The sequence below is a fragment of the Psittacula echo genome (genome assembly GCF_963264785.1).
Source record: "Psittacula echo genome assembly, chromosome: 10".
In the NCBI taxonomy this organism is placed as follows: Eukaryota; Metazoa; Chordata; class Aves; order Psittaciformes; family Psittacidae; genus Psittacula; species Psittacula echo.
In genome coordinates, this window is record NC_137741.1 from 9,866,512 (window position 1) to 9,882,409 (window position 15,898).

The following is a 15,898-nucleotide window of genomic DNA, read 5'->3' on the forward strand; positions in this document are numbered from 1 at the left end:
AAATCTGGGAGCTGCTGGGAACCTTCATTTGAAATCTTTAGGGATGTTTTAGCTGCCTGAGTTAGATACGTAAATTAGAAGTTTAGCCTCTGAATGTTACTGATGGAAAGAGGTAATAGCTTCAGGAACACCAAGGTCCTACCTAATTTACCAGTGGCCCTCCAGAGGCTCTAGTTTGCCTCCAGAGTTTTATCTGACCACATCCTGTTAGATGATGAGAAAACAATATTGAACAAGTTGTTTGGTTTTATTAATTGGAATAGAAACTGGTTTAAGTTTTTTTATCATGGGAAAACTTTAATTCTCAGTTTATGCAGTGTTATGCTATTTTTGACTTGAGGCTTATCTTCACATTCAGGCCTCAAAATTTAAGTCTCACATCTCAATGCTAAGATTGATCCTTGAGCACCTATTATTTTAGGAACTTGTAGTTGAGTCATGTTTTGACAAAGTTATTCTGAAAAAAAGGAAGTAAACCAAATTTTAACAGTTTATAATTTTTGTAGGCTGTTGGCAATGCGAAAACCACACGGAATGATAATAGCAGTCGATTCGGAAAATACACTGAGATCAGTTTTGATCAGAGTTATCAAATCATTGGTGCTAACATGAGAACATACCTGCTTGAGAAATCCAGAGTTGTCTTTCAGGTGGGTAAAAGTGGAGGATGTATCTTGGGGACCCTTCCCTGAGATAAGTGTAAGAAGTATTTGAGAAATCTGTGTCTTTCAGTCGTAACAGGAGCACGTGCCAACTGTATCTGGAAATCGACAGTGTATCTAGGGCAGAGAGAGTCTTGGTAGAAAAATGGATGAAAATTTATAAGGCCAGGGTTTATTGCATATGACTCATCGCAGAGCATAATTGTGATAATCTACTAAAGAAAGCACTTACTTAATAAAACTGGTTTTACGAGGTTTTCTTCTCTTATTGTAACTTTTTAAGTACCATGAAAAATACTTCTATGTATCTGCTGCCTGAAGGATGGTTTGGAAATAGAGAGTTTTCTGAGAGACCACAGGGCAGTGTTTCAGCTGGCACTCTGCACAGTTGTTTATTGCAGTATCTGTCAGTTCTTATTAGTATATAGTTGTTCAAGCAGAAGAAATTTAGTAGCGTAAGAGCCTTGGGAAAAAAACTTGGCATATTGGCAATGAAAAGAAAGTATACCTGAATTTATCTCTTTCAAAGCTCTTGTTGAAGTCTAAGATGTGCCATTTTAATATTGGGCAATTTCTTTGCCAAACTATCTTGCAGCAGAATTTATCTTTTAAGGATCATTATCACTTTACAGTAGTGTGGAATACAGAATGTTTTTCTGTTTGTGGTTTCTTTTTTTACTCTTTTCTGTCTTTCCCTAATGGTGTTCCTTGCTTTAATTTACAGTCAGAGAATGAGAGAAACTACCACATATTTTATCAGTTATGTGCATCTGCTATGCAACCTGAATATAAGCATCTCAAATTGGGTAGGTCTCAAGAAAATAACCTACTCTTCATTTTTGAAGTGCAGTATTTTGAAGATTGGATTTTCATGCTAGATATGCTACAACGTTAAGTGCTTTTAGCATAAATCTCACAGACTTACAATGGGACTTGGATTTTTAGGTTACTTAGCTATAAATCCTGCTTGTATTGAACTTGGTAGCAAATCCCTGGTAACTTGAACAGTGCGTGATTAGGTACCTAAGTGTCTTTGAAAATCTTATTCTAATACTTTCTCTAGTGACAGATGCCATAATGACTGTTTAGGGGCATGAGTCATTTACCTGCAGAGAAGCTTTAATGCCACCTGTGAGAAGCAAACCTTGGGTATATGTTTCCTCAGTCTTCATTCCTGTTTGTTTATCAGATCGAGTATTAAGATTGCCAGGAATGATGAATTCCTGTTTGTGTCAGCTTAACTTAGTTAGGTGCCTGGATTTCTCTCAGAAAAAGAGGACTCAGCTCATCCCTGAAGAGCTGTCATCTGACAGCATCTTTACTTTCCCGATGTTACAAGAGTCGTTACCAAGTGGCTATCCGCAGTGAATTTTCCAGCATTACAAGTTTTGCTTCTTATCTATAGGAAGCGCAGAAGAATTTAACTACACAAGAATGGGTGGCAGCACAGTAATAGAAGGAGTTGATGACAGAGCAAATATGGTGGAGACTCAGAAGACATTTGCCTTACTGGGTAACTTTTTGGGGATACCTTTTCAATAGATTTAAACGATGGTCTGTTTTTGTTGGGTTCGTTGGTTGGTTTGTTTTCCTGAAGTGGGCAAAGGTGGATTGTTTCTGAAATGTCCAAAACTGTGGTAGTAATTACCAAAATTATTTCTTTCATAGCTTGTACATTGTGCTGTTGGACTGGTGAAGTACTAGGCAAGAGCAAATGGCTATTTACTGTTAATGGTCAAAATCACTAAGAGCTGGAGCCTTCTTGGCCCTTCAGCTAAGACAGAAGTGCTGTGACCAGAAGTGGAGTTGGAAGCTTCTTTGCCCCTGTATGGCTTATGTGAGAACCGAGTCAGACTTGAGCTGGCGTTTAGCCAGGAATTTATGCCTGATCTCTCCTTGGATCAGACAGGCAGAAAGTAGGCAGAACCAAAGCTTTGCATAGTAGGCTGCAGAGATGCTGTACAATTCTTGGCTGCACAACAAAGCAAGTAATCCAGCACTGTGCTGCTTTAATTAATTGTACTGTTTCTGAGTATTTAAAATAATCAAGAATTGGGTTTTTTAGGTCTGAAGGGGGATTTTCAAATGGATATTTTTAAAATGCTGGCAGCGATCCTACACTTGGGCAACGTGGAAATAACAGCTGTTGGAGATGAAAGATCATCCATCAGTGTAAGGAATTAGCTCATTCAGATACTAACGTTTTCTTTTATATTCTATACCAAATGCCTTTAGCAATAGTTTTTCTTGTATATGGGGATCAGAGCAGCATTAAATCTGAAATACTAAACTTGAGAGATTTTTCCATCCTCACCTAAATAGAGTCACAGCAAGTGTTTACGTGAATCCTATTTCATGCCCAAGTTCAGAGGGTGTGAACAAAAGGCAAAATGTGGCTAAGAGAACCCTGTGTCAAATTGATCCACATCTGCTGGAAAAGCCATTTGGGACTACCTGCAGGATACAGGAAACAGAGCATTTGCAAAGCTGCTCACAGTGTGTCCCAGCAGACAATGCAAGCCTAAAAATCAAGGACACCTTAACATAGACTAAAGTAACTTTTTCTTTGAGTGTCTTAATCCAAAGCAGCTCATCCAGTCTTATTTTTTTTCTCTCCTGTATCAGGAGCAATATGAAGTATTATTTGCTTTAGCTCTTCCTGATATTTTACCAGGCAAGGAAGTGGACACAGCCCCTTGTCTATCTAAAACCAAAAATCATAGTTTGACGTCAGTGGTGCTAGGATTTCACTGTCTAGACAACATCTATAGTATTAAATGTAATCTAATACTATTTATTTGTCTTCTTCAAAGCTGAAGGATAAACATCTCAATATATTCTGTGAACTGCTGGATTTAAACAGTGATAAAATGGCACAATGGTTGTGCCACCGGAAGATAATCACTACCTCAGAGACTGTAATAAAGCCAATGACAAGACCTCAGGCTGTTAATGCAAGGGATGCTCTGGCAAAGAAGATCTATTCCCACCTATTTGACTTTATTGTGGAAAGAATTAACCAAGCTTTGCAGTTCCCTGGCAGACAACATACTTTTATTGGTGTTTTGGACATTTATGGGTAAGAATGTCTCTGGAAACAAATCTAAGTTGTGCTTTTTCTTTGGAGTTGATAAGAGACACGTTTCAGTTTGTACTGCTCTAATGATTTTGGGGGAGGTTCTTTTACTAAAAGGTCATAGTCATGTAAGTTCTTTTAACATCCAGAGTAATGGAAATGTTCAGCAAATATAAATATGTAGTATCTTTGGTGAATGTGGTTTAAATTTCACTTTTGACATGATGTGTCTAGATTCAACTCTGGACTGTTTTAGCTCAGTGATGTCTGGTAACATTAACTTCCAGGGAAGTTTTGAAATGTCTTAACAACCTCATTAGTCTTATGGCTATTTAATTTTCTTGGAAACATTGGGATACATCTGAAGTCTTGCAAGAATCCTCCCATCTGTATTTAAATGTCAGCCTTACTTTTTCCTCATTTGACATGTTTTTCAGCTTTGAAACATTTGATGTGAATAGCTTTGAACAATTTTGCATCAATTATGCTAATGAGAAACTGCAGCAGCAATTTAACCTGGTATGTTCCTTTATTTGTCACAGTTCTTTAACTTATTTTGCTTCAGTTTTGAGATTATTAATAATGGATATTTGCAAATGCTATTTGTATTTGAGTAATGGGTATTCCTGGATAACGGCCATCCAGAAATAGAAAAAAATAGTGATGTACACGCATATATTTATGAAAATTTCTGAGTTTATTTTCTTACAAGACAGACATTTAATATACTCTAAAATACATAAATATTTGGTTTCTGTCTTACATATACAATCACACACATGCACCCATTGTATTTATTTTCTTCCTTAATTGTAGCCTTACATTTTCATAATTTTCACATATCTAGCATGTCTTTAAACTTGAACAAGAAGAATATATGAAAGAAGACATCCCATGGACTTTAATAGACTTCTATGACAACCAGCGTGTCATTGACCTTATTGAAGCCAAAATGGGAATTTTGGAACTTCTGGATGAAGAGTGCTTGGTAATTTAAAAAACTATACGGATTTTTACAAGTTGGGCTTGTAATCCATATTTTGTCCTTTTTAATGGGAAGTAAAGCATTTTCTTTATGGAAGAAACATTAATGTTTGCCCTCTATTTGGTAATTTTAATTATAGCCTATTTTTCTCTTACAAAATTAAGGACCTAAGACTAGATTCTTACCTCGAAGCTAACCCAGATTTCTGCACTGTGAGAGTAGTGCAGTACTAGAACAGGTTGTGCAGAGGCACAGTGGGTGTCCCATCCTTTGATACTTTCCGGTCTCTGAAAGATGTTTTAGTGATATTGCCAAGTCAGAACCCAAATCATGTAGTTATATGGGAGAAATTAGGGAACATTCCCCAACTCATTATCTTATCTGTTGTTCTGCCCATTAGCATTCTTAAGGATCAGATCGTTCCTGATTACAGGTAACACCTTTTACTGATAATAAGCAGTTTTGCTGTTTCTAACAGTCCATCACAGTCTGGTTAAAGAGGTTGCCCTTGTCATTTTTACAGTTACCCCATGGAACAGATGAAAACTGGCTTCAAAAGCTATATAATAATTTTGTCAATAAAAATGCACTCTTTGAAAAGCCGAGGATGTCAAACACATCTTTCATCATTCAGCACTTTGCTGATAAGGTAAAGTGTAAACAATACAGTCTTATTTCACCCTGTTTCTAGAAGTAGCTCGTGCAGAAAAGAAACCAACTTCGTAAATAGAGGAAATAGCCACCACACTTGGAATTCCTATAAAATCAATCTTCAATACATAGTATTACTTATTTATTGGTAATACTGTCTGTATCATGCCATTTACACGTAGGAAGTGCTTAACATAATGAATTTGAGAATATGAAAATAAATAATCAAGATAGAGACCAAAAAAGAGTACAATGTATAAATAAAACAGCTGAGGTTGTAGTCCTTACGTATTTTAGTCTCAGTGATTTACATTTCAAATGTAGTATTCCTTGTTTAGTATTTAGATTTGAAATCACAGAATAATGAAGAGGAAAGAAACTCCTAATGAAGGCAGAGTGAAATTGCAGTTGGTAGTGGATTCTGACAGTTTGTCCTGCTTCTAAATTTGCACTATGCATGTACGTATTCTTTGCCATAGTGAATCTGGATAAAGCAGTGTTTCAGCCATCATTTTAAGAATAATAAAGATCTGTTGGCTACCACAACTTACTAAAAATTATTGTTTTGCTAACTGCTCATGTATTTGTATATGCGTAACTGAGATTTCTAATAATTTCACCTATTTGCACAGGTAGAATATAAATGTGAAGGATTTTTGGAAAAAAACAGAGATACAGTACATGAAGTATTGATTGAAATCTTGAAAGGCAGCAAGGTTTGTGAACAATCAGTAATGACTGATTTTTCTGAATATCTGATTTTACTGGAATTCATTCACATCTAATTTTAAAATATTTGTTCTGATTAAAAGATTTTTTTAAGAAGTTGAATCCATTAGTTTAGACAATTTTTATTAATACAAGTGTGTATTTTTAACATCAGAATAACATACAAGATGAAAAAACACAGTATTCACCTTTTTCATGTATGTGCATTTACTTTGCTAGGTATGTTACGGGTTTTTTGTTTGGTGGTTTGGGTTTTTGATTGGTTTTGTTTGGTTGGTTGGTTTGTTTGGGTTTTTTAATATCTCCTTTGAAGAACATTTTGGAAGCCTTGTAACTGACCAGTTCACTTAGGTTTTTTCCCATAGTCATTACATATAGCTTTAATGGGTAGTGTATCATTAACAGCTGCCTTTGTTTATTCTTCAAGAGACATTAAGAGCATGCCAGGGCAGGGAAAACATCAGATGTCTTATACATGCCTGCCGCTTCCCATCTGCTTGAAGTTCCTTTTGAGTCTACAGACCTGAGACTTCAAGATTACTATTAAGAAGCAAACTTAATCTGATCAAAAAACGTATTCTAAATCTAAATTAAATACTGTGAAAATATAACCTTAAGTGGTCTTATTTTAAATCTGTTCTGTATTAATGTCCATGCTTGCTCATACTGAAATGGCTTTTGCAGGCCAACTTAACAATTATTGAGTTTTGTCTGTGAAATGTGTGCATGCTTCACAATAGACTCAGAGTTGTTGAACTGTTTTTCAGTTGTTGTTTGTGGATTAAAAATCTGGTTCCAAGTCCTGCAATACCTGGCCCAAGCATTAAGGTTTTGTGGTCTATGTTATAGAGAATGTCATTGTTGTTTAAACGTTATTGCAGTTCCACAGCATCTAACTGTGATTCTTTCACTGCACTTTCAGTTTCACCTGTGTGCAAATTTTTTTCAAGACAGTCCGGTGTCCATTTCACCTTTCAGTTCAACTATTAACATCAAATCTGCAAGACCTGTTATCAAGTCACCTAACAAACAACTCCGGATGACGGTTGGCAGTAAGGTACTACATAAACATCCTGTTCTATGATGCTTCTGCTTTCAGAGAAGTATACTGGGCAGTCTGAGACTGTGATGCTGTATTTCACTACTGTTCATGGGGGGCTGTCCAGTTTTCAGTAGAGGCAAGAGCCAGCCACAGTGCATTGCTCCAAGCTTAGGTATAAATAGGTGAATTTAATTAATACGTAGGAGACTTTTAGGTACAGCAGGTCTGTTACGTTTCCTGCATTTAAGATCTAAATCCAAAGAAAATCTCCCAGTGTCCAGCCAGAATCTAACAAATAATTAAAAAACCTCAAGATTCTACTTTTTGCTTAGCTGTAAATGTTTCATTAGCAAAACTGTTCTGTCTGATATTTTCTAGTTCCGGAATTCTTTGTCTTTACTTATGGTGACACTCAATGCAACCACCCCTCATTATGTACGGTGCATAAAGCCAAATGATGAGAAGTTGCCTTTTGAGTAAGTATGTTTGTGGTGTTGAGCTGTTATAATACCTTCAAAGCTAATAGAGTATTCCTCTATTTCACAGTAGCTACATGTCAGCAAGTTAAATTCTTATTGTTGAACACAACTTCCCATACAGAAAACATATTTTAACTTTCAAGATTGCTGAAATGGAAAAAAAAAAAATGGTTGTCTTACAAAAACTAGAATTATTCAGTAATGGTTATTGATACCTTGAAGAATTTTAGGATAATGAAGAATTTTTAGGTTGGATATTAGTGTTTGTGTATTTGTCATAACATTTTTAGGGGAGAGGTTCTCCACCTTTAGTTTAAGTTGATGGATATTTTGTATAGGTGTGTTTGTTCATGTACAGTATGGCTTAGCACTGGTTTGTATTTAGGGGATAAAACCCACTGCCACTTTCTTTATGAACTTTCCTTTTTTCCACAGAAATATTTAGAAGAGCTTTAGAAGTCAAAAGGTGTGAGCACTGTTGAACATAGCATTGGTTTTTCCAGCAATTTTGTATAATTTTAGTCTTATAAAATAATCATGTATGTAAGATAATTTGCAAAATGTCTATGCCCTTCTTAATAAGCACTAACTTGTAAGTAGGAGTTAACCTTGATGCAGCTATTGGTCTGTTTAGTGAGCACAAGTGAAAGCACTCTAGTTTCAATTACACAGCTTTCAGCTGAAGGTAGTGTAATGGCAAGTGAAATAAAACCTCTTACTGTATCTGAGTAGGACGGAAAAGGCGAACTTTGATTCTAAATTAAATTTAAGTGTGTTAGCTCATTTTCCTGAAGCCAGACAAAATCTGTCCATTCAAAGCATGTTACAAATGGCACTGTTTCACTATCACTGCAGTGAGACCTCATTATTCTGTTTAATAGCAGTGGGGGGGGGGAAATAGCTTGGGTAAGATAAAACTGCGTCTGAATCAGACTAGAAGAGTGTATCATCTGAAAGAACAATGAACAGTCTATTGGCCGCAGGGATCTCTTAGCTAGTACTGGATTCACACCGTAGTGTAGTGCTCTGTGGGCATAACAGCTCTGGTCCAGAATCGGAAAGGGTTTTTCTATGCCTTGTGTTGATAATCTTGAACCCAGATATTCATGAATAAATCCAGGTTTATTCATTTGCTCATTCATTTAGCACACTGAATAAGGGTGCTAAAGAGTACCAAGAGAAAGTTTCTTCCCAAAAGACTTGAGGGAATTTATTTCTATGTATGTTGTGTGCTGAGAGTGGCATGATTCTTTGCCACTTGCTAATGTGAACTGTCAACATTAATACAGAAAGGAAGCAGGACTTTCCAAGAGAGCAATAGATGCAGTTTTCTTTTTGGTTTGAGAAAGAAAAAGAAAACCCAAGTAGTCCTTATCACGTATTTTAAAAAACAAACTAACAAACTAAACCCTAACTATTCTATGATTCTGTGGTTCTATGACTGTATATAAAATGTAGGGACCCCTGCATCCTATGGGCAGAAATGGAAATCCAGCAAGTAGAATGCTTCTAATGATCATAGCATGCCAAACCAAGCAAAAATGTGAAATATAACTCTGTTGGGTTTTTTTTAGGTTTGATTCAAAACGAGTTGCTCAGCAACTGCAGGCATGTGGTGTTTTGGAAACTATTCGAATTAGTGCACAGAGCTACCCATCCAGGTAGGGATAGCAGTGGGCCTCCATCTGTCAAAAGTACTTGAGTGCCTCTGAAATGAGTTGCATTTGCTAACTGTTAATTTTCCAGGTGGACATACATTGAGTTTTTCAGCCGTTATAGCATCCTTATGACACAGCAGGAACTCTCCATAAATGATAAGAAGCAGATTTGCAAGATCATTTTGCAGCGGCTAATCCAGGTTGGTTTGTATGCACTGACCCATCATGTATTATAGTGTTTATTATTAATAAACAGTCTTTTTTTGCCAAGAGTAGTATCTTACTCCTCAAATAGGAAAGATGTTTACATTACTATTTTCCTGGTACAGTGTGTTGCACGTAGGCTTATGAGTTAATAACCTTGTGTTGTGATGCAGTCATGATGAGATTTCACCTCTGTACTTAATATCTTCACTTGTAACATGGAAGATATTCTACCTATATTTATAAACCAGTGAACAGTAAATGATACATTTTTTCAGGTATTAGAAATTTACGCACATGAGAGGGCTATTGGTGGTGGAATGCACCACATTGGAGAACTGTTTTAAAAATGTACTATTTTGTACATTGCTCCTATTTTTAGACAAGCCTCTAGCGATGAGGCTCATCCAGTGACTCAAGTCAGCATGTCAGGACTGAGTTCGGAATCAGGGATGTGTAAGACCAAGCACAGGCATATTTGCAACACAGCTCTGGCACAGGCCAAGGGTTGGGAGCCTGAGTTTAAAAGCAACTAAGTTTTTGCTCACACAGCTCACTCATTCAAGGCTAGACATGTACACCAAGAGGTGGTGTTGAGCCCAAGGAACCAGACCTGTAGAAGGGTGTGAAGAAGTTCCTTTCAAGGCCTTAATGATAAGTCCAGATCCTCCCTTTTATTTGAGATCACTAGGGTACAGTATTTTGGATGTGATTCTGTGGTTCTTTCCACATAAGTGGATTTTTCTCCCATATACTTGCATCTCCAAACAAGGCAAAGAGGATATTCTTTTTTAACAAGATTGTGTCATTTCAGAAGAGCTTGCCTGGTGACAATTTATAAAAGGAAGAGAGTGTCTGGTCTACAATAATAGACTAAAAACTGAATACACCCATTGTTTTCTTTTTCAGGATCATAACCAGTATCAGTTTGGGAGAACAAAGATTTTCTTCAGAGCAGGACAGGTTGCTTACTTAGAAAAGCTGCGATCAGACAAACTGAGACACGCATGCATCGTGATCCAAAAGAGTGTTCGAGGCTGGCTGCAGCGGAAGAAGTTCCTTTGCATAAAACAAGCAGCTCTTATAATACAGCAGTATTTCCGGGGGCAGCGGGCTGTACGGTACTTTTGGATGATAATGGATTTGCTGTTAGGGTGTGTCTGAAGGGATAGCAAAGGTCAAACTAATGCCCAGTGCTAATTTGGAAGTGTAATCTTTATGAATGAGCAGTTCAGATTGTATTTCCATTTCCTCCTGACTGTAATTATGGGCTTTAAAACGTTCAAGTTATTCAGGTGATATGAAGAAAGTGCTCTAGCAGGCTTCAGATGTCTGCTGGATTCCTGAGGGGCCTGCCTACCCGTAAGCTCGCTACTTAGCTAATGATGCATGACCCAGTTGTCAGCTTAGGCTTACTGCTGAGCTTCAGAGCCAGAAAAGAAATGAGGTAGCAGAAAGGAAAAGCAATTTACAAGGGTTTACAAATTAGTGTGTAAAAATGATTGAAAGCAATTATGCAGCAGAGATACTGCACCAGAAAAAGACGATCAGAACAATTGCTTGTGGAACAGATTTCAAAGATTGTGGATAATTCCCTCTCTCACTTAATTGAAGAAAAAGCTGTATTACTGATAGTGGATGCCTGTTTTTAATACCTTCTCTATGTGTGTGTGTGTGATTTGACTGGCCAAGGGAATGAGTATGAGAAATCTAATATGACCTAAGTAAACTTTATTGTCTTTTGAATCAAGGCAAGCTATAACTGCCAGAGCTCTGAAGGAAACATGGGCAGCTATAATTATTCAGAAACACTGTCGGGGTTACCTGGTCCGTAGACTTTGCCAGCTCATCCATGTGGCTGCTGTGACAATTCAAGCTTATACAAGAGGATTTCTAGCAAGAAGAAAATATCAGAAGGTACAGCCTATCAAAAGATTTATTTCAGTAACTGGAAAGAGCTATTGCTCTATAAGAAAGTTTGGAGACAAGGGCAATGATCCCAAATACTTTACCTTGTGCATGCCTGGTTCTCGTATCTTCTGCTCAATTTTTATATCATTAAAAGACTATAATAATACTGGTGAATAGTGCTTTATATTTAATCTCTGAGCCACCAAGAACTCTGTCTGGTTTATACCTGATGTGAATCATTTAGTGTGATTACTACAGTGGTTCAAATGCATCTGCAGTCTGGGTATTTCACTGTTTTGATACTTCTATGAGAAGCTTTGTCATTACCAGTGTATGCAGGGTCACAAACCGTTATAATTGTTCTGATTGAGCCATATATAATTACAGACAGATGTTAATATTTTATTTTAAAGATGCTCAAAGAGCACAAGGCTGTGATCCTTCAGAAGTATGCTCGTGCATGGCTTGCCAGGCGCAGATTTCAGAATATTCGGCGGTTTGTATTGAATATCCAGCTTTCATACAGAGTTCAGCAACTGCAGAAGAAGATGGAAGAGAAGGTGAGGCCCACCAGTCAGCTTATGATTTGTACTGGCTTTTTATCATATCTGTTTTATTCAGAGCTCTCACGTTGACTAGAGGTTTACGTGAATTACAATATCCATACTCAACAGGACAGGAGAATATGTAAGGGATATGGTTCTTTATAATAAACCAGTAGTATTCTTTCTACATCCAGGTAGCAAGACTCATCTAGGGTTTCCTTATATTTTTGGGTCAGTTGTGCCAATGAGAAAAGTCTCTTTTTTTAAATAGTCCAATCTCTGGGTGGGATTACTTGTATTAGGATGAAGGATGCTGCTCTCGTGCAATGTATTTTTTAACTTTTGGGAATTCCATATTATGTCTATTTTGCAGCTTATTTCTGAGAGCCATACCAGCCAAACCATCTTTTAGATGGTAGCTTTAATCTAGTTGATGGAAACAATCCTTGATTGAAATAATCGTGACATGGGATGGTGAGCAGAAATAGGTCAGGTGCTGCCTTCAAAGTTCTATTAAACAGTTTCAAGTGTGCATTTTTCTGTTTTCTTTTAACCTCATTGTAGAGTAAAGAAAATCACGGTTTGCTGGAGAGATTGACCAATCTGGCTTCAACCCATATGAATGACATGGATACAATTCAGAAACTTGAATTGGATCTTGAAAAGTTAATTGCTCAAAAGAGAACATGTGAAGAGAAAGGGAAAAAGGATAAAGAGGACAGCGAACAGGTAAATTTTAATTGCCATCTGCATGCTTTTAATTGAAATATTTGGTTTTTTTCAGTTACTGGATTTATCAAATGCATTGTTCAAGAGTTACAAAGTAAATTTACATTGGGGGTGGGCAGCAGGGAAGGAAGGGAGTCCATATATGCTTGTTAAAATGTAAGACCTTCTGTGACCTATTTCATCTTCCTTTGTAATTTGTGTATTATGCTTATTTTCGCTGTGTACAGAAAATCTTAAAACTTGAGAATCAGAATAAAGAATTACAAGAACAGAAAAAGACCTTAGAAATAAAGCTCCAAGAAAAAACTGAGGAAATGAAAGGTATGGTAACTAAAAGGAGCTTTAAAGGAGTTAGAGTGGGTTGAAGTTGTAAAGTCAAGTTTTCAGCAAGGGTAAATAACTTTAGTTCTAATGAAAGCAACATAAATGCTGGATTTACAGTAAATCTAAGCTTCTCTTGCTTAGAACGTGAAATGGAAGTGCTTTTAATGTAATAATTAGATTTGTTCTTTTAGTAGCAAAAGCTCTCCTCCTGGTATGTTTACCATCTCGTGCACATGCACTCCTTCAAAGTGTCGCTTTGTCCTTTCTTCCTTTAATATGCAACTTTTAAGAATCTAATTTCAAAGGACTCAGGCAGCACAGGGGGTCAAGTATAGTTCAGATGAATAACGCATTGGTGTTTCAGATCCTTTGTATTCTATAGCATTACTTGTAAAATTTGCTTTGTTAATTTTTGGTATTTGTGAGAATAATTTCAGCCTTAAAATATGCTAAGGATTATTTATTAAAACAAAACTTCTCATTGTGCTCATACTGTTTTAATAAATGCCCATAATTGCATGAAGGCCTTTGAAATATTGAAATCTTTTCTGACAGAGAAAATGGACGACCTCACGAAGCAACTCTTCAGTGATGTACAAAAAGAAGAAAATCAGCGAATGTATGGAATCTGAATCTTATTGTTTTGAAGCAGACTTCATTTCTTCTCTTCCCCTGCCTTCCTTTCTCCTTCTGTAAATGTATTATACTCACATCATTATGAATCTGTCAGTGTTCTTGGACATGAATGCTGGTACTGAAGTACTTCATGTACAGTTGAGGAAGAGCACATGCTTGTTTGAGGGTCAGTCACACACAGGAAATTATACTGTAGACTTGAGACTCTTCTTGCTCTTGCAGTTTCCTGTCTTTTCATGTGTCTTCCTGAGAAGGGAAAGGCAACCCCAGTCATAATGGTTTCTTTGGAGATATCCTCAGAATTTGGTCAGGACTGAAAGAGATGGCCATACCCGTCAGAATTACTGTGAAGTGAATATTAAAGGACAGAGTCAAAAGATTCAGCTTGAAGGAAAGGCAGTGTCTGTAAAGGACATTTGGTTAAAAATACGGGGGAAAACCTTCATTTTTTCACCCCCTTGGTATTTCATTTGCAGTACTAAAAACCCTATTGTTTAACAATAAATGGTTGTTGCTTTGCAGCATGCTTTCCTCAGATCCAGTGTTTATTTCCCGGTAACTTTTTTCCAGTATTGGACAGAGAACCCTAGGTACCAAATAAATGCTGTTCTCTCAAGTGTGAAGAGTGCAATCAAGTCACTTTTCCTGAGGGCTGGAAGCTGTGTGGTGTTTCAGCTCAGTCTGATTTCAGCTGCAAATAACTTCAGACTATGCTAAGAGGCCTTCTTTGCTAGTTTTCCTGCTTTGCCCCTTAGCTGTATTATGTTTGAAGCCACTCCATTCCAGCACGGACTAGTAGAAAATTGAAAGATTCTTGCAGTGTTTTACTGAGAAGAACAAGAGGGCTTTCTGTAATGTCCTTCCTCAGTGCTGACTGTGGCCATAAATGTAGCGTGAAGCTGCTCAGGTAGGCTGACTCTCAAAGAGGTAGAGAATTAGCCTCTAAGTGGAAATAAATTAGTTTTGCCTTGAATTCAGTTCCAATATCTGAATTATATGTAGTGAAGTCTAGGGACAGTCTCATCCCATTGTCATCCATTTTGTAGATTGATTCTGAGGATATAGGATAGCATTTTCATGTAATTATGGTTCAATGAAACATGTTCTTCAAATTAAAACAAAAACAAAGCCCACTCTTCCACTTACGAATGTAGCAAAATAAAATCACCTCCTCATTATCTTATTTAGGATACTTGAGAAGAATTTCCAGAATCAGAAGCAGGACTATGAAAAGGAGATTGAATTGCTCAAGGCAGAAATCAAGATTCTGAAAGAAGAAAAAAGTCAGCTACAGAATCAAATTCAGCAAGAAATTGTCATTCAGGATGGACTGAAGATGGAAGTAGGACAACTTACAAAACAAGCACAGGTGAAACATGACACATTTAATTTTGACGTCTTTGCTAGATAAAGCGAATAGAGAATATGGGTTTTATTTATAGATTATCTTCACTAATTTTTTTATCTCCAGTGCATTTTTAGAAGAAGTTATAGTTAAGATGCATTTTATACACCACTATGTTGCATTGGTTTCATATAGTCCACAATATGAGTAAGTCACTGCTTGCAGAAATAAGTGCTTGTTTTGAAGAGTAGTTGTGCCTGAGTATTTGTATGTTTAAATAAATGTGTGGGTCTTTTTTTCTTCCTTTCCCCAAGAAAGTGCTCGTTTCTCAAGGGATTTTTCATAAATGTGGTTCATAAACTGAACCTGAAAACAGTACTTTTGTGTAAAGTCACATTTGTTTGATGTTTTTGATCTGGTTTAATCAATTCCATGACCCAAACACGTTTTCACTACATCACATTACTGCTCTCTCTGATGCCTGAGAACCAGCTGCTTTAAACACAACATGTTTTAAGCCTTCTACCACATGTACTTGTTCTTAATTATACTAGTCTTTATGATTTAACTGATACTCAGCCCTTGTCATTCAATTCTTGTCTCGGTTCATAATTTTTGTCTTGATTCAGAAAATACCTGAGTTGCAAAAGGAAATTGAACTGCTTCAGACACAAAAATTGGATGTTGAAAAGCAGGCTCAGTCACAGAAGAGAGAACTGAGGGGTAAGCTACATACTAGGCAATTCAGAGAACTTACCAACTACAGTTTAAATGGATTTCTTCTGTCTTTGCTCTGACAAAACCCCAGTCCTCTTTCCCATCCCATGGAGATTTCATTCTATTCATACCTTTACTCAGAAAAAGAAAAAAACCCAGCAGATGAGTTTTACCAAGTGATCCCCGCATACTGTGATCTGGGGTA

At 36.9% G+C, this 15,898-nt stretch overlaps 1 protein-coding gene across 1 annotated transcript in view; it reads left to right on the forward strand.

Moving 5' to 3' along the window:
• The window catches only part of MYO5C (myosin VC), a gene marked incomplete at both ends in the record, with an annotated part of 33,391 nt that overhangs the window by 4,672 nt on the left and 12,821 nt on the right, over positions 1 to 15,898 (forward strand). The window contains 21 exons of the mRNA XM_080626538.1: positions 507 to 650; positions 1,387 to 1,468; positions 2,068 to 2,175; positions 2,728 to 2,834; positions 3,476 to 3,741; positions 4,176 to 4,257; positions 4,586 to 4,726; positions 5,247 to 5,372; positions 6,007 to 6,090; positions 7,026 to 7,160; positions 7,524 to 7,621; positions 9,199 to 9,285; positions 9,371 to 9,482; positions 10,396 to 10,607; positions 11,238 to 11,403; positions 11,811 to 11,957; positions 12,507 to 12,671; positions 12,899 to 12,992; positions 13,551 to 13,614; positions 14,820 to 15,000; positions 15,606 to 15,699. Coding sequence (XP_080482664.1) covers positions 507 to 650; positions 1,387 to 1,468; positions 2,068 to 2,175; positions 2,728 to 2,834; positions 3,476 to 3,741; positions 4,176 to 4,257; positions 4,586 to 4,726; positions 5,247 to 5,372; positions 6,007 to 6,090; positions 7,026 to 7,160; positions 7,524 to 7,621; positions 9,199 to 9,285; positions 9,371 to 9,482; positions 10,396 to 10,607; positions 11,238 to 11,403; positions 11,811 to 11,957; positions 12,507 to 12,671; positions 12,899 to 12,992; positions 13,551 to 13,614; positions 14,820 to 15,000; positions 15,606 to 15,699 — 2,695 coding nt within the window. The remainder of the gene's footprint in view (positions 1 to 506; positions 651 to 1,386; positions 1,469 to 2,067; positions 2,176 to 2,727; positions 2,835 to 3,475; positions 3,742 to 4,175; positions 4,258 to 4,585; positions 4,727 to 5,246; positions 5,373 to 6,006; positions 6,091 to 7,025; positions 7,161 to 7,523; positions 7,622 to 9,198; positions 9,286 to 9,370; positions 9,483 to 10,395; positions 10,608 to 11,237; positions 11,404 to 11,810; positions 11,958 to 12,506; positions 12,672 to 12,898; positions 12,993 to 13,550; positions 13,615 to 14,819; positions 15,001 to 15,605; positions 15,700 to 15,898) is intronic.